The 26745-nt window shown below is 38.9% G+C and overlaps 3 protein-coding genes across 16 annotated transcripts; 1 reads left to right on the top strand and 2 right to left on the bottom strand.

The window, feature by feature from the left end:
* Window positions 1–1480: 1480 nt before the first annotated feature.
* Window positions 1481–3599, bottom strand: LOC143854930 (F-box protein At1g49360-like). The gene is made up of 2 exons (XM_077365067.1): window positions 3106–3599; window positions 1481–2611 (listed from the first exon to the last, which is right to left on the bottom strand). Exon 2 carries the CDS (start codon window positions 2601–2603, stop codon window positions 1617–1619), a length of 987 nt encoding a protein of 328 aa, XP_077221182.1. The 5' UTR covers window positions 2604–2611; window positions 3106–3599; the 3' UTR covers window positions 1481–1616.
* A 2422-nt stretch (window positions 3600–6021) lies between these two features.
* On the bottom strand, window positions 6022–19916 carry LOC143854244 (E3 ubiquitin-protein ligase XB3-like). 14 transcript variants are annotated; one of them, XM_077364106.1, is made up of 7 exons: window positions 18854–19906; window positions 7162–7239; window positions 6957–7016; window positions 6779–6861; window positions 6600–6659; window positions 6428–6496; window positions 6022–6316 (listed from the first exon to the last, which is right to left on the bottom strand). In XM_077364106.1, the coding sequence occupies exons 4-7, from the start codon at window positions 6833–6835 to the stop codon at window positions 6206–6208; spliced, it is 297 nt and encodes a 98-aa protein (XP_077220221.1). In that variant the 5' UTR covers window positions 6836–6861; window positions 6957–7016; window positions 7162–7239; window positions 18854–19906; the 3' UTR covers window positions 6022–6205. The 14 variants fall into 14 exon arrangements, 11 of the variants coding, with proteins under 11 accessions (XP_077220221.1, XP_077220222.1, XP_077220224.1 ...); XM_077364107.1 differs by having other exon boundaries at window positions 6779–6855; XM_077364109.1 differs by having other exon boundaries at window positions 6957–7009.
* On the top strand, window positions 11721–12499 carry LOC143854835 (two-pore potassium channel 3-like). Its single transcript, XM_077364948.1, has 2 exons — window positions 11721–12042; window positions 12099–12499. Exons 1-2 carry the CDS (start codon window positions 11721–11723, stop codon window positions 12497–12499), a joined length of 723 nt encoding a protein of 240 aa, XP_077221063.1.
* Window positions 19917–26745: the final 6829 nt, after the last annotated feature.

Below are 26745 nucleotides of genomic sequence, written 5' to 3'. Positions count from 1 at the left end.
CAGATCTTACAATCATAAGTGACACATCTTATGATTCTGGGAAGAATTTACTATCATAAGTTTTGTCAAGGTTGTTGGAAATTGGGAACCACTCTCTGTATTTTCTGGTCTCTGAACTTGATCTCTAGGATATTTACGATCATAAGTTTTGGGTGTGTTTCCAGGCAACAAAGTATGGGTATTCTTCTACTTTTCGCATCTACAAACGACAAACAGTCAACTCCTTCGCGTACCGAAGTTATCTGGATTCATCACTAGAACCATCATCGACGTAGCTTATCGTAGTCCGGACTTGGAGAAATAAAAAATGGGGTGTCTACACATAGTCAAACTATTCATGACAGAATTTTCTGCACTTTGCAGAAAATTGGATCATGCAGATGGAAAGATTTGCTCTATTTCGCCAGTCCTGATGTGAATGTCTTCAGAAAAGTTATAGTAGATATGAACTAAGGGTTGCGGAATCAGTTGAAAACTCCAAGTATTTTGTGGGATCAAGGTATAACCGTGAGCTCTATCAAAACTGTTTTTTCAAGTGTGACTTCTGAGTCTAGGGATCAGTGTTTCTAGTGACAAAAAATCTTCTATTAACTAACTCCATTTCATTAGTAATTCCTTCCTGCTACGATTCTTGCTAATGTAAGGAGGACTTTAAAATAAATCATTTAAAAACTTCAAGTAATGAGTGAGATATTAATCAAATAAGGAGGCATTATAATTCTAAAATGTCAACAGATATCAGAGAAATGCTTGAAATTCAGACTAAAGAACTTATGCTAAATCTCAGGTCCCCGTGAACAGATGATAAATAAGGCATCTTCAATCAAAGAAAACGAAGTTTCAAAAGAGCATCTCACCAAATTCGCCAAGGAAAATTTCGATTTCACCATAGTTTCAACACATGTTGCTAGTATGCACTTTCATGGAAAGATCTTCATTTCTTGAAACTTTTCTTGAAAATTTCTTCACCAAACCAACTTCAATTCTTGCAAGGGGATTAAAGAATTCTAGAACTTAGATGATATTGCATTAGAACAAGAAAAGATAGGAGAAATTCGACTATTCAAGAGAAAAGTTTAAACAAGCTTACAACTCTTCAATCTCAACGATACAAAAGAAAGGATATTCGCACAAGCAAAGGGATTCCCCCCAACCCCAGATCTAGAACTACATTCAAAATTCAGAAAGTCTACAGAGAAAGAGTGAAAGAGGACTTATATAAGCCGCCTCGATACAAGGAATAACCATACTATCCCTACTTAAGCACAATTACACAAAAAGACCACTACTACCACAAAATTACAAAACTAGATACCCTATGAATAAACAACCAAATAAAAGGAAGTGACTACCCAAAAGAACCATGTAGGGCTGATGTAAAGAGTGTAGGGTTTCTCCTGCATCAAATTGCATAGCCTTCTTCATAAATATTGATTTATTCTTACCAGGTTCACAATAATAAACAAATGTAAGAAGTATAGAAGAAAAAAAAACACTCATCATATTTCCATTATCATAATCTAGCAAGGTTTAAAAGTTAAAACCAAACATAATTTAAACATATTTAAAAAAAAGAGAGTAAAGGAAATATTAAGACGGTCAAGGCCTATCCCGCCTCAAACAAACCAGCTATGATTCTCTGTGAGAGAGATGAACCGTGGCTCCACCAACACAGCATTCAAGTGATACTTTTGCTTATTTTCATCATTAGTATCATCATCTCGCCCATGAACATAAACCACCTCCTCATTAGGAATAAAAACGGTTTTTTTTTCCCACAGTACGCTTGACCCACAAAACGATATCCAGATCTTTGTCTCCTCTCCAGATTTATCCAACCATTCCTTTATACAACTATTACGATGAATTACACCTCGTAAAAAACCCTTTTGCGATAGTGTAATATTTACCGTTGTAACCACTGTCAGGTGATGGTGGCTAGTCATGTTACTAGGATTGTAAGTGGTCAACATCTGCCTGGAATCAAAAGCATACAAAACCTCAAATTTAGCTATGTATTTAACACATGTAATGGTTTTGAATAGCGGACCAGAGAGACAAATGTGCCTCTCCCATACTCTACTTCCATGACGACACAGGTTGATCTCTCTAGCGTTTGTAGTAGGAGTAGTACGATTAATGACCACAAAAACAATGCAATCTTTAGAAGTAGGAGGCGAGGAGAAGGTCGCGACATGATTTGAAAGTTCAAAACCTTTAATGTCGGGTAGGTCAATTTTCGCACGAGAGAAAATATTGAAGAAGAAGAGGTGGCCATCTAGGTGTGCTAGTAACCATCCTTGTTCTGAGGCAATGCAATGTGCACCTTTTAGCTCAGGGATTTGCATGAAGTAAAACTTGTCTGTGGCAAAATCATATAGAGAGCAATTGGAACATTCGTCGTAGCCATAGAACATGATCCATGGGAATTGGGTTTGGGGAATTGATGAAGAAGTGGAGGAGGAACCTAATCGCCATTGCTTACATACGCTTCGAAACGCTTGAAATTCGAACAGATGCAATCGAGCAGCGATAAGCGCCGTGATGTCGGTTGGAAGATCTGACCATCTTCCATTGCAACTTTTTGAGTTTGTGAGTCCCATGCTAGTTTCTGAAGTGACAAATAGAAAAGTTAAGGAAAAAAGGAGGATAAGAAAACAGCATAGAGGTGAGAGAACTGTTGTCAGAAACGGAAAAGATCCTGTTGGCAGACATTCAAATGGCATGAAGTAAAAAAATGAAGCAATCTAAACAATCAAACTCATATACATTACCTTGCGTTACTCCTATTAGAACAGAAGAGATTAGATTAAAAAATATAAATTGAAAATAAAACAAAGGATGAAATAACTAGTACCATTATTTCCCAAAACCATCACGAATATTGGAAACCCAAAAGATCAAACCAGACGTAGCAAACAAAGTAATTAATCAGATACAAAACCCTCTCCTTCAAATCAGAGAGGAAAGAAAACTTAGAAAAAAAAGGGGCAAATCAGAGAGGGAAAAAATGTAGAAAAAAGGGGAAAAAAAACCCATATAAGGGCACAAGGTTTTACGACAGAAAAAAAAGAAAGCAAGAGAGATAAGAGGGGGAGGGCTTACCTCTTTTCTTCTTCGTCGGAGCTCTGATTTAGGGCGAAACTGCGAGACTACGACTATGATTTTTCGCAGCTATGGTTTTTCGCCTCAACGGCGTGCAGTTTTACCCTTTCTTGAGCCTTCTTCTAAGAATTTAGCTAGCTTTGTAGGACCTGAGACATAGGTGGATTCTATACAAAGTGATCCGTTGACGGTGGGTCGGGACCGGACGGGTTTCACGCAACCCATATAGGGCCGGGTGGTACGTAGACCCCGGAATCTTACGAGTCATTATCTGGTGAACCTAGACCCCGCGGATCACCCATGTTTTCCATTTTCTGAGATGCTCTGTTTGATCAAGTTGAGGAAATCCTGCTTTTGTTAACGTATTTGGAGTAATTGCCTCATCGCAAATGGGTGTGTTCTTTTCATTTTCTGACCTAGAAACGATGTCCAAAAATTGGTTTGTGGTCCTCTCTGTTGGACAGATTCGTAGAGGAATGGTTCAGACATGATGTAATTAATACAATGAGGCACTCCTACTAGTACATAGTGGGCCCTGCCCTTGGTTGATCTGGACCATCCACCCGGATAGGCCCTATGGTGGATCTCCAATGGCTTAAAAATCAGGATAATTAGACGATCCTAACATCCAATACTATATATTTTTGGTTGTTGCTTATAAGTAGTTTTTGCCTTTCCACATAATTCTCTTATTATGGGATCCTAGCTAGTCAAATCGATTGAGGCGGATACCCAATGAGCAAGGTTGAGGTAGGAACATAGGTAATCAAATAAATATATGATTCGAATAAGGCAGGATGAAGCAAGGGGCAGAGGCAAGAGAGAAATAGGTGAGTAGGTGAAAGGAGTCGGACAAGGGGAGTCAGGATTAATCTAACTACAAATGCGTATGATGCTACCTGCCTGCCGCATTGTTTTGGCCACATTTTGACCCGCATTCACATTTCGAAAAACTGCTTTAAACCACACCATGTGCTGAGATAAACAATTGTATGCAGGTTGCAAGAGTTCTATTGTTCGGTTACTTTTTCTATCACGTGTATTTGCATTATGATCAGGTGAGTCCCGCAATCTCCGACTCCTAACATTCCTTTTTCTTCTCTCAAACAATTGATGTGGATTGGGTTGTACGTTTTCTTTTCTTTTGCCCCTCCTGGTTTGTAGACTGATTATCCCATATGGAAATGATTTTTTGGGCACAACCTATTTACGTTGTGGCCCATCAAATGGATGGTCTGGATCATCCTATTGTGTGGGCCGTACATTACTTTTTGAAAATATTGAATAGAAGGCTAGGATCATCCCGTGGAAATGATTTCTTCGGCACAACCTATTTACGTTGTTGCCCATCAAATGGATGGTTTGGATCATCCAAAGGTGTGGGCCATACATTACTTTTTGAAAATATTGAACTACACGGGCTTACACCATATAAAAATTCAGGTTTTTAAATATGATAAGGCCTTGTTCGTTTGGGATTATCAATCATGTGATTACTGTTATGGCATGTGATTATTGCAATCACCAATTATTACATAATTGATTATTGCAATCTCCTCATGCATTTTTCCATTTACGAGCAAATGGCATTTCTGTCTTTTCATTAACTTAGAATCGTGTCACGTCTAGGGGTGAAACTTGGGTTGGGCTCAACCCGAACACAGCAGCTTCAACCCGATTTTGGCTTAGGATGGGTTGGCATTTCCTTGGGTTGGGTTGTGAAAAGCCAACCCAATTCATTTCGGGTTGGGTTAGGGTTGAGGCCTTGGCAACCTGAACCCGAACCCGAACCTGACGACCTCCTTCCTCTAATTCTATCTTGATTTTCTGTGGGTTATTGTATTTTTTTTTCTATTAAAAAAAAGCCCAAGGTGAACCGACCCAACCCTACCTGACTCGATTTTGGTTAGATGGGTTGGGTTAAGGTTTAGAAATTTAAAGGCGGGTTGGGTTAGGGTTGACCATCCTCAACCCGAGGCTCCAGTTGGTTCAGGGAATGCTATCTCGGGTTGGGTTAGGGTTGGCCTCAACCCGAACCAATCTGACCTGAGTTGCAACCCTAGTCACGTCTGATTTCCGTCAAGCTTACCGCATTTGCAAATAAGGGCCACAAGTCATAACTCTTTTTGCAGAGTTTTTATGTGGTGGCCGACCGTCAAGTACCGTCAAAACGGTACTGCCCTTGATATTTGATCCAACAGCAGCCCACTGTTTAAGATGCTGCTGTTGGATCAAATATCAAGGGTGGTACTTTTGAAGTACCACCTTCACATGACTTGATGGTCAGGCATTAAGGGTGGCAATCCAACCGAACCGAAAATTCTGTTTCGCCGATTCAAATTTCGTTTCGGTTTCGGTACAACCAAAACGATTCAAATTTCAAACAAACCGAAATCGAACCGTTGCCCCCGATTTCCAATGATTATGAATAAGGGGTGGTGAAATTGGCCTAACCGAACCGAACCGAAAATTCGCTTTCTGTTTGGTTAAACCAAACCGATTCAAATTTCGGTTTGGTTCGGTTTGGGGGTCAAACCGAAACCGTTGCCACCCCTATCGGGCATCATATATTTTCTCCTTTTTGCAAATAAGAAACCGTTACTCTTTTGCCATGGTTCTTCCTTGCCGTTTTCCCTTTGCCTCCTCATCAAAACCTTGGATGAGGGTCAAACCTTGCCGAAAATTTTCAACCATTAAAACCTTGGAAGGTATGTGCAATCAAGCCCGTTAATGGTGTCAATCAATTGAAGTTGCAGAGCAAGGCCATATTAGCAAGAGAGAGGAAGAACATTATGTAGCTATGTCTACTTGAATGCCAAGGAGCACCAGGAAACAAAGACCACAAGTTCAATACAGAAAGACCTAGTGTTAATAAATTACTGCCTCTGTAGCCGTCTCAACTAAACACTACTCAAGTTTTGGAACCATATTTATCAATCTTCATCTATAAAATTAACAAATCTCACAAATCCCCTGTTATTTGATCCCAATTACACAGAATCAAAAGAGACAAATTCATAAGATGGTGTGATCACAATCAAGTTAGAGATGAATATAATGATTTGCCACAAGATACAGTTAAAAACCGACAAAGAATCTGCTAGAGGACTGGACTGGGCCGCACAAACAATAGCTTGCAGGCAATCTCAATGTCCTTAGGAAGCGGCGTAATGCAAGCAAGTTTTTCATGCTTTGAATCAAACATCAAAATCTGATAAAAACCAAAGAAAAACCAGATCAATTACTAAATCATAGACCAAAAATCTACAAGAAATTAGTACGCGAAAGAAAATTAAAATGGCAATCCTACTTAAATTTGCACCTGCTTGGAGGAGCTTCCGAACACAGCAGATCTTCCTATGCATTGCAGCCAACATAAGGGGAATCTAAACTAGAACCAAACGAGCACAAATCACCAATCCAAGCCGCTCCCCTCCCCCGGGAAAAAAAACCCAATCATTTTTTAAAAAAGAAAAAAAATCAAAATTTCTCACCTGTTTACGATGATTCAAGACATCTGGATGAACAGATTTATCTAAAATCATGGAAAGCACCTGCCACCAACCAAACCAAACACCACAAAACTAAAAACCTACCAACCCGAAAAAAACCCCACCCAAAAGGGAAAACAGAAAAACTGGAAAGAACCCACAAAAGAAAACAAAAACCCCACCTCAATCCAACCATTTGAAGGAGCAATATGCAGCGCATAGAGCCTTACATAATTCATCAATTCAAGCGATAAGGAATCTTTACCTCAACATGGTGCAAAATGGTTGAAATATTTTTCAGTTATCCATTCCATGAAGACTAATGTCCCAAGAGAAAATGAATCCATATTACAATTTTACCTTTCCGAAAGCAGAACAAAAATTCAAAAACTGCAAGGCTGGTCCAACATCATCTGCAGGCTTCACATAACAAGTAATGAATTGTTGTTATGAAGTGTAGAATGAGAGAATACGGCAAGCACTTATGGAGGAGGAACAGAGAAAAAAACAGATGCAACTTGCACTAAATTAGCTAGAAAATTGATGGAATTTTCAGAATGGGTACCTCTAATTTCTTCACTAATTCCTCAAAAATGAATGATAACAAGGAATTGGTGTAGCCATCTACATTCAGCAATCCAACCTACAAGATTTGGCAAATTAACTTGGTTATGCAATATAAGAGAAATTAACCAAACAAAGTTAAGGAACTCAACTTCAACTCCCCTCATCATACCCATTAAGCCAAGAGACTGGAAAATCATGGGTCGGGTTGCTTGTCAAGCAACAGTTAAAATGAGAAAAAGAATTGGAGAAGGAACTTGAATGTGCATTTCAAATTATGTAGTCTGTTGATAGCTTATTGTGAGAAAATTAAATACAAGCTAGTGAATTGAAAAGGTATAAATAAAGAGAGGAATGCCATCATGAAAACAAGGGAGTGTGAAAGCCAATTCCGTGTATATATATAGTGGGTTGATATTTGCACACTCAGCTTATCGTTAGTTATTTAAGCAACTGTTAAGGTTATTACAATTCCCAAAAAGCTCTCACAATCCAATTAAAAAGGAAAAGACAAGCCATGGTATGAGATATACAGATGAAGATTGTTATGCAAGAAAATACAGTCTCCACCACGGCATACATGCTTGTGACAGATAAGCAAGCCATACAGAAGTGCAGGGTCTTTATCTTTTCTGAAATATGTTTGGGAAATGTATTTCATTTTCCAAAAAGTAGAGAGCATGTAAAATAATTGACACCCCATTTCATGCAAAGGCATTTATTCCTAAAATCAAAGCAGATTTTGCATCGGACAAGAAGATTTTTCTTAAAACCAGGTCTATAAATAAGCCTTGTACTCCCTTTCCTTTCTCACACTGAAAAGAGAAGAGTTAGAAGGCATCCCATTATCTATTCATAGAATGCATTGCCATCATCTATTCATCCAACTATCCTCATGGGCCTCTGAGATATGACAGACAAAAATTAAAACATCATTGATAGTGATCAGAAAATGCCTAATCATATCGTCTACTACTCAAAGGAGAGGACTAATATGCTTGGAAGGGGATGCCACATTTTATTACAAGCCGAGCACGGAGCTAATGAGACTTGAACCAATGACATGTCCATTTAGCAACCACATTTCAGTTTTGCTACCAGATCGATGAAGTCACATTTGAAATCTAGGTTAGCATCCTGTATTACGAACAACACATGCATTAATTCTGCACTTTGCCTCAAAATTTGTAGCACAATCAGATGCAACATTCCTTGCAATTTGCAACACTTCTAGTTCACAAAAGGCTAATGTTCGAACATAAATATGCAGAGTTTTTCTAGCATGGTGATACTAGGCTTCATTGCACAACAACAGCATAACGTTGCAGAGTTAAAAGGTGATGAGCTGAAGACCAAGAGCAATTGCTTGAAGAAATCAAGCTTTTAGGCTCCTTTTCTTGGACGAATTCAAGAGAGAATTTTCTTCAAAATGGAGCTTCCCTCCAAAATGAAAAAAGAATTCTTTATTCAATTTCAAAGTATGAAATGAAATTGAGAAGAATTTTGCCTTTAATAGCCACTTACAAATTATGTTTTATCCCAAAAGCTCTATGCCAATAAAAATTGCCTAATGACCCCTTTTAAACTACTAAGCTATCATATTCACTAATGAAATGCAAAAAAAATTGCTAAACTAGTCATGGGTGGCCCCCCACTTGGAATGGAAAGGAAAATGATGCCAAGCCTTGCATTAATTTCAAAAAGGCTTCTGCATAACAACATGAAAGCCCCATCATCAGCAAAAAACACAATAATGAAGGGGTTTCCTATACAACCCTTTTGACTCAACACCTCTTACAAGGAATTTCTTCTCGCAAATTCAACATTTCTCTTCAGAAGCACCCTATCCTTTCTGGCAACGGAATTTGAACACCAGAACAGTACAAGAAAAAGAGGAATTCAGAGACAAAAACCCATTTAAAGAGGCATCCATATGGTTAACTACAGATGTTGCATTAGATGCCCTCGTTTATTAAGTTTTGGTAACCTGACAACCTCTAATGCTGCTGATCTCATTGCTATTACAAACAAAGTCATTTCAAATTGTGGACCATGTATAAAAGGTAACGCACTTAATGAGAGTATGTTTGGAAACAAAACTCATAACCATTTAATCTTTTTTTTTCTTAAAATTACTTACCGACATAAATCATTTTTCGTTGGAACAATACTAACCTACATAAATCTTCTTAAAATTACAAACCTACATAACAGAGAGATGATATTGGGACCTTTAAGGAGAAAAGGATGGGTCTAAATATAATAAAGAACTGGCATTTAGATTTTGTAGTTTCCAATAAAACCAGACAAGAACAAGAGAAGTTCATGACAGAGATTTTAGCAGCAATACCCACTCTCCTATCTCAAACAAACCATCTAAAACCTAAATCATCATTACAAACACATAGCCTGCAATGATTAATCACAGAAGGGAACATTCATATCTAAGCAACCTCTATATTGCATACCACACAACATAAACAATGACCTACCTTTGTTAGCTCTCCATAATATGAAACTCTGAGATCGACAGATTTATTCATTTGAAGTCAGGTTTCTATAGAAAGATGTTCAGCTGTCCTGAACTTTCGATATGGATTGCGTTCTGCTTCTGAATCGACTCCAACAACATCATGTCTAGAGTACGAAACATGTGCAGTTGAGATATATGGATGAAATATTATTACTGGCCAAATGAAGAAAACTATGCTCTGATCTGTGATGCTATGGTATTTAGCACATCCTATATCCCTTAGAAAGCTATGCTCTGGTCCAACCCCAGGGTAACCCAAGTTATAAGATGATGAAGAAATGTACAAGACGATGAAGAAAAATCCTGCATTCGAGGTATTATGGTTGAATAATAACTATAAAAAGAAAAAGAAATAGACAAAAGTAGAAATAAAATGTAAAATACCCCAATAGGCAACTGGAAAATTTTGCAAGAAATTCAAGAAACGGGAAAAAAAGCAAAAAAGCTGAAATCTCTAATTAAGAGTTGATACCTGCTGAAAATTAGCTTGAACAAACAAATTTGCAGAGACGAGGTCAGATCACCTCAACAGATGATGAAGAAGTAAATAACATTGATTTCCCCTCTGCTTGGAACAAACTCGAAACCCTAATACTCGAAAAACATGGAGAAAATGGAGAAAAGAGAAGATTGAAGTAGTTAGGATTTCTTCCTAGGGTTTGTCGAGAGATGGAGGTCGATGTTGATCCTTCTGAATCATCAATGGAGGAATCCGAGAGAGATGGTTAGGGTTTCGCAAGGTCTAGGGTTTGTCGAGAAAAAGTACAGGTAAGGGAGAGTGTTGAATGTAGGATTTTTCACAAGGTCTAGGTTTTCTAGCGGCTATCTCTTTCTCTGGTTAGGGTTTCCCAAGGTTTTTCTCGAGAGAAAGTAATAGAGTTAGGGTTTCCACGTAGGGTTTCGAATGCAGTTAGGGTTTCTCGCACCAATCGTCGTTCTCTGGTTCGCAGGGGTAGGGAAGAGTGGTTCACGAGAAAGGGAGCATTTAGATCTATGGGTTATTGTATTTTTTCTATTTGGCCCAAGGTGAACCGAACCAGCCCGACTCAACCTAACTCGATTTTGGTTTGATGGGTTGGGTTAGGGTTCAGAAATTTAAAGGCAGATTGGGTTAGGGCTGACCATCCTCAACCCAAGGCTCGGGTTGGGTTGGGTTGAGTTAGGGTTGAGGGAATGCTATCTCGAGTTGGGTTAGGGCTGGCCTCAACCCGATGCAACCCGACCTGAGTTGCACCCTAGTCACGTCTGATTTCTGTAAGTTTACCGTAGTTGCAAATAAGGGCAAAAAGTAATCACTTTTTTTTTGGCAAGGGATTTGCTAAGGTCCATCGCAAAGGGTAGCTTTTGTCTCCATTCACGAGGTGGCTGGTCTAACGTGCGACAAACCAGCCGCGAAAACCCTTCAGCGATGGACGCTAGCAATTCCCTTTTTGCAAATACTGCTTACTAGTTGCTCATTTGCTAGCGTCCATCGCAGAAGGCATTTCGCGGATGGTCTGTTGCATGTGACAGCAGCCACCTCGTAAATGAAGACAACACCTTTTGTCTCCATTCACGAGGTGGGTGGTGTAACATTCGACAGACCACCCGCGAAATGCGCTAGCATTTCCCAAATTGTAAAATCTCCCAAAACCTCCTCTCTTCCCTTAAAAGAAATATGGTATATAAAGGAAGACAGACTCTGTGTTTTCTTTCTCCTGAAAAAAAAAACACGAAGTCTCTCTTGAGAGAAATGTCGATTACGGAGCCACTTCTCGTCAGTGACTTACGTAGGCAAGAACCCGCTGAGCTGCTCTCTCAACAAGAAATAGATGTCCACTCGCCAGAACCCACTCGGCAGTCCTCTCCTCGACAAGAAACAGGTCAGAAAAACACGATTATAACTGCCATAAAGGAGTTTTGACCAATTAAGGCGCCCTTTCCCTGATTTTTTGCAACGACTCTTGCGAGTCTAGCATTCCTCAATATATAAACGAAGATACTCTCACGAAGACACTCTCAGTCTCTCTTGCTCTCTTCTGAAAGAAATGTCGATGACCGACGCTCTTCTCAACCCCAGTGAATATGAGGAAATTGATTACGAAATATTACCGCTACAACCGCATTCTTCCGAGCAGCGAGAAACAGCTCCTATTCGCAATGCACAAGGTCAGCCACAATCCAGAATCAACACATACATATTGTTTGTGTTTTACCTGTGTGTTGGGATGATTACATACTGGGGTTATGCCGAATATTTCGATGCGAAAGACAGGACGCATGTTATCGTTGATGGACTTTATTTCTGGATTGTGACGATGTGTACTGTTGGATATGGAGACATCTCTCCTAAGAGCATGGGCATGGAGTGTTTTGTGTCATTTTTTGGGTCATTAGGGTTGATATTAATGGAGCAACTGGTGAAGATAGTGAGAAGTTAGGGTATGTTCTCGACATTGAGGAGCCGAATCTGACGTTAAGGACGAAGGCTATTTTTGTTACCGTGGCTGTACTTGTTTGTATTGTCATCGGTTCCTTCGTTCTTCATTTTGTTGAGGAACAAAGCTGGGTGGATTCAATGTACGCCTCGATCATGTCGATTACAACTGTTGGATATGGAGACAGAGCATTCCGGACATTTACTGGTCGTTTATTTGCCGCTTTTTGGCTTTTGATATCCACCACTACTGTGATTCTCGCAATGCAGTTCTTTGACGAGGGTTTCATAAGGTTTGTTATCCTGATTCATCTACTAGCTTTGAATCATTCAAATCATATCCTTTGGGTGATTTTTGGACTAGACATTAAGGAATCTTCAGAGTGTTAGCTCCATCTTTAATGCCTGCCCACACTCATTTCGTCCATTAATCTCTTAACCGAATTTTAAGACCTTCTCATTTTGGAAATTAAAATAATTCATTCCATAACTCTTCAAATACTAATGGATGAGTCAGGTTGTTTTAGTGCAATTGCCAAAACATGGCTGTGTCATTATCATTTGTTTTCCTTACAACTATATCAGCACTATCATATCTTAGAAATTGCCCAGCTCTGAACTTGTCTTTTCCCTTCATTCAACTTGGAGGGCCCTTTTGAGGATTGTAATTACATTGTAGATAAAATGACAGTCATGCTCTTTTCAAAATGACCCCATTCCATTTGCCCTCATAACTTTGTCTCATGATAAAAACAGTCAAAGACCTAACTGGATGTCACTATTATCAATCCATGCATGATTAAAGGAGTGTTGATTGTTTTGAGGTTTCAGTTTTCTTTGATTCTGGACGTGTGAACTGAACAATATTAATGCATTGAGTATTAATTGGAAGTTCATTTTGATGCTTGAACCTGTTATCTGTCTTCTTTAATTGTCAGGTTGCCATAAAAGATTTTACAAGAAAATAGGGTCTTGTTTGTTCTTACACCAATCCTTAAGGACCCCAATCTTCAATGAAACCTGGTGTACCTGGATACACCAATGCATTTCCACCCCTGCCTTCTCTGTTATGATCAATGGCAGCCCTAAAGGTTATTTTAAAAACTAAAACGGCCTCAGGCAGGGGGGCCCACTCTCTCCTCGTCTCTTCTGCATTTCTATGGAAATGTTTAGATCTATTCTCCAAGAAAGCGTTTCCAAGGGCAAGATAGTTTCTCCATTTCAGCGCAGAAATCTCAGAATCTCTCACCTCTATTTCGATGACGATATTATGCTTTTTGCAGAGCCTTCAATTTCAACTGCTCATACCCTTCTCCAATGCACGAACAGGTTCAAGCAGTGTTCTGGTCCGGCGGCAAATTTATCCAAAAGTGAAATCTTCGGTTCTTAAGGTACACCAGGTTTCATTGAAGATTGGGGTCCTTAAGGATTGGTGTAAGAACAAACAAGACCCTATTTTCTTGTAAAATCTTTAAAGGCAACCTGACAATTAAAGAAGACAGATAACAGGTTCAAGCATCAAAATGAACTTCCTATTAATACTCAATGCATTAATATTGTTCAGTTCACACGTCTAGAATCAAACAAAACTGAAAACTCTAAACAATCAACACTCCTTTAATCATGCATGGATTGATAACAGTGACATCCAGTTAGGTCTTTGACTGTTTTTTATCATGAGACAAAGTTAAGAGGGCAAATGGAATGGGGTCATTTTGAAAAGAGCATGACTGTCATTTTATCTTCAATGTAATTACAATCCTCAAAAGGGCCTTCCAAATTGAATGAAGGGAAAAGACAAGTTCAGAGCTGGGCAATTTCTAAGATATGATAGTGCTGATATTAGTTGTAATTAAAACAAATGATAATGACACAGCCATGTTTTGGCAATTGCACTAAAACAACCTGACTCATCCGGAATGAGTTATTTTAATTTCCAAAATGAGAAGGTCTTAAAATTCGGTTAAGAGATTAATGGACAAAATGAGTGTGGGCAGTCATTAAAGATGGAGCTAACACCGTGAAGATTCCTTAATGTCTAGTCCAAAAATCACACAAAGGATATGATTTGAATGATTCAAAGCTAGTAGATGAATCAGGATAACAAACCTTATGAAACCCTCGTCCAAGAACTGCATTGCGAGAATCACAGTAGTGGTGGATATCAAAAGCCAAAAAGCGGCAAATAAACGACCAGTAAATGTCCGGAATGCCCTGTCTCCATATCCAACAGTTGTAATCGACAAGATCGAGGCGTACATTGAATCCACCCAGCTTTGTTCCTCAACAAAATGAAGAACGAAGGAACCGATGACAATACAAACAAGTACAGCCACGGTAACAAAAATAGCCTTCGTCCTTAACGTCAGATTCGGCTCCTCAATGTCGAGAAAATACCCTAACTTACTTCTCACTATCTTCACCAGTTGCTCCATTAATATCAACCCTAATGACCCAAAAAATGACACAAAACACTCCCTGCCCATGCTCTTAGGGGAGATGTCTCCATATCCAACAGTACACATCGTCACAATCCAGAAATAAAGTCCATCAACAATAACATGTGTCCTGTCTTTCGCATCGAAATATTCGGCATAACCCCAGTATGTAATCATCCCAACACACAGGTAAAACACAAACAATATGTATGTGTTGATTCTGGATTGTGGCTGACCTTGTGCATTGCGAATAGGAGCTGTTTCTCGCTGCTCGGAAGAATGCGGTTGTAGCGGTAATATTTCGTAATCAATTTCCTCATATTCACCGGGGTTGAGAAGAGCGTCGGTCATCGACATTTCTTTCAGAAGAGAGCAAGAGAGACTGAGAGTGTCTTCGTGAGAGTATCTTCGTTTATATATTGAGGAATGCTAGACTCGCAAGAGTCGTTGCAAAAAATCAGGGAAAGGGCGCCTTAATCGGTCAAAACTCCTTTATGCCACCTAGTGAATGGAGACAAAAGCTACGCTTTGCGATGGACCTTAGCAAATCCCTTGCCAAAAAAAAAAGTGATTACTTTTGGCCCTTATTTGCAACTACGGTAAACTTACAGAAATCAGACGTGACTAGGGTGCAACTCAGGTCGGGTTGCATCGGTTTGAGGCCAGCCCTAACCCAACTCGAGATAGCATCCCTCAACCCTAACTCAACCCAACCCAACCCGAGCCTTGGGTTGAGGATGGTCAACCCTAACCCAATCTGCCTTTAAATTTCTGAACCCTAACCCAACCCATCAAACCAAAATCGAGTCAGGTTGAGTCGGGCTGGTTCGGTTCACCTTGGGCCAAATAGAAAAAATACAATAACCCATAGAAAATCAAGATAGAATTAGTTTCTTCAGAACCAGCGCCCATAGTTGTTCACCTAGCTCTGTACTCGAAATAATTATGAAGAAGGTTCTGATTCCACTTATTCATAAGTTAAAATTGAAATTGCATTCTTTTGGAAATGAATTCATTGGCTAGCGCCATGAACTTATTAGGTTAGTACTTGCTGCTTGCTTCAAAACTCTTGAAACGCCATAAATGTAAGGGCTAATAGGGCAGGGCATCGCACAAGTGTCCGTCGTTGTGGACCCCGATCTTGAGAGGACAACGACGAAACGAGTCCCTACATCGTCTATAATCTCCACATGAAAGAGAGCTCTCCCAAGAAACTCTCGAAACGGTGCCACCCTCATAGCATTGCACGAGTGGCGATATAAAAAAGAAAGAGATACATCTTGATCCAATGATAGATCCTCGAACCAAGACGTACCTAAAAATAACTCAGAGTCGCCATCCATGGATATGCCATTGAACCGAAAACAAATGCTCTGCTTGCAACAGATAACCAGAGATACAGAAAGTCTGTGCTTGATGACGAATGGAGAAGGTCCGAAGACCACCCCCAATTCGCCTGAGTGCGAACACTTGGTCTCTTATGCCATTTATTATTAACCTTGAAGAGTTTCAAGCGAAAATCATATGAAATGGGAACACGCATCTCCGAGAAAACGTCTATCTAATCATGCATGTCTCGGAGATGAAAATAAGCACACACAAAAGAACCGAAATAAATGTCACCTAATGACAACTAGGTTATGAGTGACATGCTAATAGGTGTCTAAGTTCTTGTGGGCAAACACATGCATGTTACAGCTAAAGGTATAAAGTCTGCACAGGATAAAAAATCTAGAACTAGCAGTTAATCATGAAATGAATTAAGATACAATAAACGAAGTAAAGAATAAACAGAAACGCAGGCAGATAAAAGAAGAAGCATGTGAACGAAGTAAAGAATAAGCAGCAATGCAAGCAGATAAAAGAATAAGCATGTGAGAAAGCCAAGAAATGAACACACACTATCATGATCCTATGCGAAAATCATCATCAATATGCAAACATAAACCCTCAAGTGCTAATAACAGACCCTAAGACTCTAACGATTTCGCCCGGGTCCTTGGATGGTCTAATGTTCATCCAAAGAAGCCTACGTATCCCCGCCTCCACGAGAATCAAGGCAACGTAGTTCTTCGCACCTATTCTAAACTACAATGCCTAAGACACCTAGACATCTATCTTGAATGCAGGTTAGCCCTAACCTAATGCAGTTGGTTCCTACAACCTACGTGTAACTAGGCTGTATGCCCCAAGAAAAACAATAGGATCGATAACGTATCCAAGACCTAGTCATCAGTCGGCGATGTGAATCGCCAACTGACCGGACGGAGGCGTAACAGACTCCTAACTCTAACACAAACACAAACAAAACACACAACAATCAAACAACACACCAAGGATGAAACTCCTAACTCTAAAGCCCTCTATCTAAGACAAAGCCTTAACTTTAGAAGATCTTTTGAAAACAGGTATTAAAGATTTTTTGTATTTTTTTTAAAGATTTTTTGTATATATTTTTATAAAAAGGGTTAAATGATTTATTTACAAAGGTTTGGCTGGACCTGGGATAAGAATCCCAAGCTGCACTACGTACCTCGTGAAAGAGGATCAAGCAAACGTAGTTCGAAAACAAACTTTCCTATCTACGCACAAAATGCTTTAAATTTTCAAATGCTGTTAATTGTTTTTGGAGTTTAAAAAAAAGAGTTAACACCCTTTCAACTAAAGGGGATCCGATAGAAGAGCCTCTATACCCACCATATCGCGGTAGAGTATTACAGAGAAAAATGGGATCCCTAAAGCCTAAGAGGGAAGAAAGGATATCTGACCTATAGAGTAAAACCCCTAAACAAATGACAGATGAAAAAGCTTCTAACCCTAAGGGCAGACTTCTAAACAAAAGGGACTGACAAGAACCCTATAGGAAGAACTACTGAACAATCAGCCACTAAGGAAGGGTCCTAACTAGTTAAATACTCTGAGAGAAGGAAATCCCTTAACCTGCGAGAACTCTAAGGCAGGAAGGGAAGAGGTTGGCTCAAGAAACGTTCCATCGTCGCCAAACCCCACAATATGTGTTCCCAAAATCGATGGGATCTTGAAATACAAAGAGAATCCCGGGGAACGTGCAAATAGTAGTCCTGAAGAAAGGAAGTAGATCTCGAGTGATAAAGATGATCCTGAAAATCATAAGGAACCGAGAGTAAGTGATGGTCACACAGACCCTACAAAGATCATGAACCATAAGGCAAAGTATATATGAGAGATGAAAAGGAATTGGCGAGGGGTTTGATTTGCATTTTCCAAAGATTGAGTTGGTATCTCTGCAAATTCTAAGTAGAATGAGCCCTGATGTCATCAGCAGATCAGGCTATACAATGCTCTTTAATGACAAATTTTCTAAGGTAAGAAATCAGTTTTTTACAATAACATCTACCATTAGATACAATCAGATCATAAAAATGATATATATGAACAAATTCTCAAATTAACAGAAGCCCCAAAATCTTATCTATTAAAAGAAATGAAATCGACCTGTTAGTGCAAAATGATATAAAAACAATGAATCTGCTCTTTGTAGATAACATTTGAATTGGAAAAAGTAAGCTAAGGAAATGCAAGATGATGGCAAATGGAGTAGTCCTAAACTGCTATCGTTCCAAAGATATTTACAAACAAGCCTATCATAACATTTCTATATAAAAAATAAAATAAAAGCATCACAATTCATCTGAAAAGTGCTACAAACTTCAAGAAAATCATATCTAAACACAGTCATCTGGGCATTACAAAGGAAAAGATTATGACAGAACCGTGAAGAACACTGTAATTCTTAAATAGAATTATAGCCATACATCATCCAGTAACCATTAGAGTGAGATTATCATAAACCTTGAAACGTGAGCAACTCTAAATAAAACTTCAACTGATAAATCATTAAATGGCCAGATCATCATTTATCAATCACTTTTCGACAAAATGTTCAGATCCACAAGGATTTTTCAACAAGAACAATGACATTAAGAGTAATATCGTGAATTCAAGCTTGTAACTGTCGATATGTTCTAAAGCCATTATAAACACAATCATTGAACTCATAACAAAACCGAGAATCTCAATCTCTAATTGCTACAATGCCTCACAATGAATTAGCAAAATCAAATAGGACTATGGGAAATTCATGCCCTTAAGCATCTGATCATTATCACATCTAAGGGAGAATCAGCATGATCAGTCCAAGTCAAGATAGAACTAAGAGACCAAACATCTGATTAATGCTATATTTCAAGGAAAAAAAAAGCATGCCTGAACGATCAAATGGAATTAAGGAAATGAGAAGAAAATTATCAGAAAGGCTTCGGATTACCAGGAATAATGGAATTCACCCAGAGCTACTGGCAGATTTGCTGGTGGAAATGCTTACTGGCGAAGATGATCAGAGACTTCATCTAAGACTCCAACACCTTCGATTCTAGTGCTTAGAACACCTATATCCGAACTATAATCTTTCAGATTCCACAGTTTAAGAAGTTAGGGTTTGTGAAGAGATGATCGAATTTGGTAGGGTCGGATGTGGAGATAGATGTAGAGAGGTGGTAGCAGGGGAGATTGAAATGGGAAAAATGGAGGTGGGTTTGGCCAAAGATGGTGCCAGAGGGTCGGAGAAGGTGGAGATGATGGCTGCAATAAAGGCAAGAAAGTGGAGATGGTAATGGGTTTGGTATTGGTAGAAAGAGGTTTGGGGGTTTGATTTGTAGGGGGAAGGGTGGCCGGATTCCGGTGGGATGCCCGAAGAAGATGAAATTGGGCCGGAGGCAATGGATTTGTGATTTGGATTTAAGGAGCAAATGGGAATGGGTTTGAGATTGATCTAGAAATGGGGTCGGAATCGAAGAGGAAGGTGCTCGGTTTTGCAGAAATGGGTTTAGAGGAAGGTGGGAGGAGATTGAGATGGAGAGGTGGTCGTGGTTTGGATGGGTGGTGGTAACAGCAGATTTGGGGGTTTTGAGGAGTGGAGATGAGATTCGGTGGAGGAAGAAATGGAATAGGGTTTAAAAAATGAGGTTGAAGATGGAGGTAGTGCCTTGGTGGCTAGCCGGGTTTAATGGTGCCCGGCCGGATTCCGGTGGGTTTCCCGGAGGATACGGCCGTAGCAATGAGAATGGGTTTGGGGGTCGGTTGCAGAGGTAGAAGATGGTGGGCGGCTGGAGGTGATGGAAGAAGAATAGATTATGGTATGGGTCGATGGAGAAGGAGAGATGGAGGTGGTAGGTCGAGGGTAGTGGTGGCTGATGGGGTGGAGAAGAAGAAGGTAAAAAAAAAACTAGGGTTCGGCTCCCCTCTTCTGCACCAAAATCAGAAAACCTACTCTGTGAAACCCTTATGATGCTTCTGTAGAGTTGCATGATATATTTGGCCACCTTTTTTTCTCCTTGGATAGCCCCCCTTGTAGTGTATTTGACTCTTCTTTTATACTAACAGGGGGCAGTCTAAGTAGAAAACAGGGTGAAAATTATTTTCTCTATAGATGATTCTTAACCCTCATTTGATCACCACCAAGGATTGCTTGCGAAAGAAGCAACATAAAATTGCCAAGAATGTCCTGTTTTACATGGGAAATGACATATTTCATCCCCTCCTTTCTGAACTTGCACCACGACGTCGTCTTAGCTCGTTCGCTAGGTGAACGTACTCGGATCTTGACGAAATTTGACAGGGACCTTGGCAGGACCCTAAGCTAGCCTAAAGTGTAATTTGGGGTTCCTAACATACTGATTTGAAAAAGTTATGCACAAAAAATGGAGGTATGGGGCATGGTCAAAATGGCGTGTCTACAGTCGTTATCTCATCTCATATATTAATTTCATACTCCTTTTTTTTTCGCTCATACAAAGCACTAAGCAAGGGCCGTGGTTACGTAAGGATCCTTTTTATATCTCTATAAAAGCATCTAGACAATCTTTGTTGAAACCCATGTCGCAGCAAAGGAAAGGGCATCCATCCGGCTGGGAATGATGCTTAGTACTTGTAGGGCTGCAAACAAGCCGAGCCGAGCCGAGATAAAAAGATACATCTGTGGTAAGCAACCCACATTTTTTTATTTGATATATAAAAAACAAACATAATCCAAGCTTTCAAGCTCGGCTTAGCAAACAAACATTGTCATTTTATCTACAATGAAATTACAATCCTCAAAAGGGCCTTACAAGTTGAATGAAGGGAAAAGACAAGTTCAGAGCTGGGCAATTTCTAAGATATGATAGTGCTGATATTAGTTGTAAGGAAAACAAATGATAATGACACAGCCATGTTCTGGCAATTGCACTAAAACAACCTGACTCATCCATTATTATTTGAAGAGTTATGGAATGAATTATTTTAATTTATAAAATGAGAAGGTCTTAAAATTTGGTTAAGAGATTAATGGACAAAATGAGTGTGGGCAGGCATTAAAGATGGAGCTAATACCATGAAGATTGATTAATGTCTAGTCCAAAAATCACCCAAAGGATATGATTTGAATGATTCAAAGCTAGTAGATGAATCAGGATAACAAACCTTATGAAACCCTCCTCCAAGAACTGCATTGCGAGAATCACAGTAGTGGTGGAAATCAAAAGCCAAAAAGCGGCAAATAAACGACCAGTAAATGTCCGGAATGCCTTGTTTCCATATCCAAATGTTGTAATGGACATGATCGAGGCGTACATTGAATCCACCCAGCTTAGTTCCTTAACAAAAATGAAGAATGAAGGAACCGATGACAATACAAACAAGTACAGCCACGCAAAAAAAAATAGCGTTCGTCCTTAACGTCAGATTCGGATCCTTAATGTCGAGAACGTACCTAACTTACTTCTCACTATCTTCACCAGTTGTTGCATTAATATCAACCCTAATGACCCAAAAAATGACACAAAACACTCCATGCCCGTGGTCTTAGGGGAGATGTCTCCATATCTAACAGTACACATCGTCACAATCCAGAAATAAAGTCCATCAACGATAACATGCGTCCTGTCTTTCGCATCAAAATATTCGGCATAACCACAGTATGTAATAATCCCAACACACAGGTAAAACACAAACAATATGTATGTGTTGATTCTGGATTTTGGCTAACCTTGTGCATTGCGAATATGAGTTGTTTCTCTTTGCTGGGAAGAATCCAGTAATAGTTCCGGTATTAGTTCGGGCTCAATTTCCTCATTATATTCATCGGGGTTGAGAAGAGCGTCGGTCATCGACATTTCTTTCAGAAGAGAGAGAGAGTGAGAGACTGAGTGTGTCTTCGTTTATATACTGAGGAATGCTAGACTCCTTGCAGGAGCCCTTGCAAAAAATCAGGGAAAGGGCGCCCTAATTGGTCAAAACTCCTTTATGGCAGTTATAACCGTGATTTTTTTAGCATTGACCAATGAGGGTGCTCTTTCCTTGATTTTTTGCAAGGGCTCCTGTGAGTCTAGCACTCCTCTTATATATTATATTATCTACTATAATAAGCCGGGAGCATTTTGTACTGTTCACCCCTGCCGCGTGTCATCGTCCCCTCCTCCCCCAGCTGCTTTTTGTCTGCTTCTTTACGGTTCAGCCCTCCAACAAATTTTGATTTCCCTCTTTAATTTCAATCTTACCCCATATACATGCAGCTTCTGTGTATACCTCCTCTTAAAGAGAAAGATATACACTGTATTTCTGTGTATAGAAAGGCATACGTCCCCTCAATTTACCCCATATACATGCAGCTTCTGTGTATACCCCATTTTAAAGAGATATTTCGGTGTAATAGTTATGTAAGACATGTTTGACTTTTTTCCAGTAATTGTCATAAATTACTACATGTTGTTCGTATTTTTTTGGTAATTTAAAAACTTTGTAACCATTTATTGGTAATTTGTCATTGAAAACTTTATAACTTTAGCTTATTTACTTTTTTTTGTCATGATTACTCTGTTTTTTGCTACCAACATTTGCCATCATTTTGACATGCGCATCTTTGCACGAGGATCTTTTATTTGTAATTATTACTTTTTTTTTGTGTTTGCTAGCAACAGTTGCCATTCGCATCTTTTCACCGAGAAAATTTCAATCCTACCCCTTGATGCTTTTAACAAAGGCACCCATTATATCAAATAATTTCAATCCTACCCCTCCTTTATGCTTTAACAACGGCACCCATTAAAGCCGTATAATTTCGATCTTACCCCCTCCTTTATGGTTTTTTAATTAACAAACTATAGGGTGATCTTGACCATCGGATTTAAGATAAGAGGAATTATGAAAACATCTATAGATTGGAGGGCTAGGATCGGCCTATGGAAATGATTTTTGGGGCACAACCTATTTATGTTGTGTTCCATCACATGGACGGTTTGGATCAACCTATGACGTGGTCCGTACAGTTCTTTCTCGGCCCGTGCATCGCACGGGTTTTTTTACTAGTAGTATAATATGAGGGGTTTTGCAAAAACAGTAGTTTGGACTTTGGGATTATCTACAATATATTGTACAGGACAATCGATTGTTCTTAAAATAGCGTTCTGTTAACTTAGATAATAATAATCGCACATATAAATCACAATCAGATTATGCGATTGCATTGAAAATTTGAATCATTTTCCAATACTACCCTCATATAATTTCCAAAATGACAGTATTGCCCAGATCTAAATGCTCCCTTTCTCGTGAACCACTCTTCCCTACCCCTGCGAACCAGAGAAAGACGATGGGTGCGAGAAACCCTAACTGCATTCGAAACCCTACGTGGAAACCCTAACTCTATTACTTTCTCTCGAGAAAAACCTTGGGAAACCCTAACCAGAGAAAGAGATAGCCGCTAGAAAACCTAGACCTTGTGAAAAATCCTACATTCAACACTCTCCCTTACCTGTACTTTTTCTCGACAAATCCTAGACCTTGCGAAACCCTAACCATCTCTCTCGGATTCCTCCATTGATGATTCGGAAGGATCAACATCGACCTCCATCTCTCGACAAACCCTAGGAAGAAATCCTAACTACTTCAATCTTCTCTTTTCTCCATTTTCTCCATGTTTTTCGAGTATTAGGGTTTCGAGTTTGTTCCAAGCAGAGGGGAAATCAATGTTATTTACTTCTTCATCATCTGTTGAGGTGATCTGACCTCGTCTCTGCAAATTTGTTTGTTCAAGCTAATTTTCAGCAGGTATCAACTCTTAATTAGAGATTTCAGCTTTTTTGCTTTTTTTCCCGTTTCTTGAATTTCTTGCAAAATTTTCCAGTTGCCTATTGGGGTATTTTACATTTTATTTCTACTTTTGTCTATTTCTTTTTCTTTTTATAGTTATTATTCAACCATAATACCTCGAATGCAGGATTTTTCTTCATCGTCTTGTACATTTCTTCATCATCTTATAACTTGGGTTACCCTGGGGTTGGACCAGAGCATAGCTTTCTAAGGGATATAGGATGTGCTAAATACCATAGCATCACAGATCAGAGCATAGTTTTCTTCATTTGGCTAGTAATAATATTTCATCCATATATCTCAACTGCACATGTTTCGTACTCTAGACATGATGTTGTTGGAGTCGATTCAGAAGCAGAACGCAATCCATATCGAAAGTTCAGGACAGCTGAACATCTTTCTATAGAAACCTGACTTCAAATGAATAAATCTGTCGATCTCAGAGTTTCATATTATGGAGAGCTAACAAAGGTAGGTCATTGTTTATGTTGTGTGGTATGCAATATAGAGGTTGCTTAGATATGAATGTTCCCTTCTGTGATTAATCATTGCAGGCTATGTGTTTGTAATGATGATTTAGGTTTTAGATGGTTTGTTTGAGATAGGAGAGTGGGTATTGCTGCTAAAATCTCTGTCATGAACTTCTCTTGTTCTTGTCTGGTTTTATTGGAAACTACAAAATCTAAATGCCAGTTCTTTATTATATTTAGACCCATCCTTTTCTCCTTAAAGGTCCCAATATCATCTCTCTGTTATGTAGGTTTGTAATTTTAAGAAGATTTATGTAGGTTAGTATTGTTCCAACAAAAAATGATTTATGTCGGTAAGTAATTTTAAGAAAAAAAAAGATTAAATGGTTATGAGTTTTGTTTCCAAACATACTCTCATTAAGTGCGTTACCTTTTATACATGGTCCACAATTTGAAATGACTTTGTTTGTAATAGCAATGAGATCAGCAGCATTAGAGGTTGTCAGGTTACCAAAACTTAATAAACGAGGGCATCTAATGCAACATCTGTAGTTAACCATATGTATGCCTCTTTAAATGGGTTTTTGTCTCTGAATTCCTCTTTTTCTTGTACTGTTCTGGTGTTCAAATTCCGTTGCCAGAAAGGATAGGGTGCTTCTGAAGAGAAATGTTGAATTTGCGAGAAGAAATTCCTTGTAAGAGGTGTTGAGTCAAAAGGGTTGTATAGGAAACCCCTTCATTATTGTGTTTTTTGCTGATGATGGGGCTTTCATGTTGTTATGCAGAAGCCTTTTTGAAATTAATGCAAGGCTTGGCATCATTTTCCTTTCCATTCCAAGTGGGGGGCCACCCATGACTAGTTTAGCAATTTTTTTTGCATTTCATTAGTGAATATGATAGCTTAGTAGTTTAAAAGGGGTCATTAGGCAATTTTTATTGGCATAGAGCTTTTGGGATAAAACATAATTTGTAAGTGGCTATTAAAGGCAAAATTCTTCTCAATTTCATTTCATACTTTGAAATTGAATAAAGAATTCTTTTTTCATTTTGGAGGGAAGCTCCATTTTGAAGAAAATTCTCTCTTGAATTCGTCCAAGAAAAGGAGCCTAAAAGCTTGATTTCTTCAAGCAATTGCTCTTGGTCTTCAGCTCATCACCTTTTAACTCTGCAACGTTATGCTGTTGTTGTGCAATGAAGCCTAGTATCACCATGCTAGAAAAACTCTGCATATTTATGTTCGAACATTAGCCTTTTGTGAACTAGAAGTGTTGCAAATTGCAAGGAATGTTGCATCTGATTGTGCTACAAATTTTGAGGCAAAGTGCAGAATTAATGCATATGTTGTTCGTAATACAGGATGCTAACCTAGATTTCAAATGTGACTTCATCGATCTGGTAGCAAAACTGAAATGTGGTTGCTAAATGGGCATGTCATTGGTTCAAGTCTCATTAGCTCCGTGCTCGGCTTGTAATAAAATGTGGCATCCCCTTCCAAGCATATTAGTCCTCTCCTTTGAGTAGTAGACGATATGATTAGGCATTTTCTGATCACTATCAATGATGTTTTAATTTTTGTCTGTCATATCTCAGAGGCCCATGAGGATAGTTGGATGAATAGATGATGGCAATGCATTCTATGAATAGATAATGGGATGCCTTCTAACTCTTCTCTTTTCAGTGTGAGAAAGGAAAGGGAGTACAAGGCTTATTTATAGACCTGGTTTTAAGAAAAATCTTCTTGTCCGATGCAAAATCTGCTTTGATTTTAGGAATAAATGCCTTTGCATGAAATGGGGTGTCAATTATTTTACATGCTCTCTACTTTTTGGAAAATGAAATACATTTCCCAAACATATTTCAGAAAAGATAAAGACCCTGCACTTCTGTATGGCTTGCTTATCTGTCACAAGCATGTATGCCGTGGTGGAGACTGTATTTTCTTGCATAACAATCTTCATCTGTATATCTCATACCATGGCTTGTCTTTTCCTTTTTAATTGGATTGTGAGAGCTTTTTGGGAATTGTAATAACCTTAACAGTTGCTTAAATAACTAACGATAAGCTGAGTGTGCAAATATCAACCCACTATATATATACACGGAATTGGCTTTCACACTCCCTTGTTTTCATGATGGCATTCCTCTCTTTATTTATACCTTTTCAATTCACTAGCTTGTATTTAATTTTCTCACAATAAGCTATCAACAGACTACATAATTTGAAATGCACATTCAAGTTCCTTCTCCAATTCTTTTTCTCATTTTAACTGTTGCTTGACAAGCAACCCGACCCATGATTTTCCAGTCTCTTGGCTTAATGGGTATGATGAGGGGAGTTGAAGTTGAGTTCCTTAACTTTGTTTGGTTAATTTCTCTTATATTGCATAACCAAGTTAATTTGCCAAATCTTGTAGGTTGGATTGCTGAATGTAGATGGCTACACCAATTCCTTGTTATCATTCATTTTTGAGGAATTAGTGAAGAAATTAGAGGTACCCATTCTGAAAATTCCATCAATTTTCTAGCTAATTTAGTGCAAGTTGCATCTGTTTTTTTCTCTGTT

Source organism: Tasmannia lanceolata, unplaced genomic scaffold (assembly GCF_043159265.1).
Source record: "Tasmannia lanceolata isolate RefF3 unplaced genomic scaffold, GAP_Taslan_0.1 ptg000020l, whole genome shotgun sequence".
NCBI classification, from domain to species: Eukaryota; Viridiplantae; Streptophyta; class Magnoliopsida; order Canellales; family Winteraceae; genus Tasmannia; species Tasmannia lanceolata.
The sequence above is the reverse complement of the archived record's forward strand: the minus strand, read 5'-3'. Positions and strand labels throughout refer to the sequence as shown.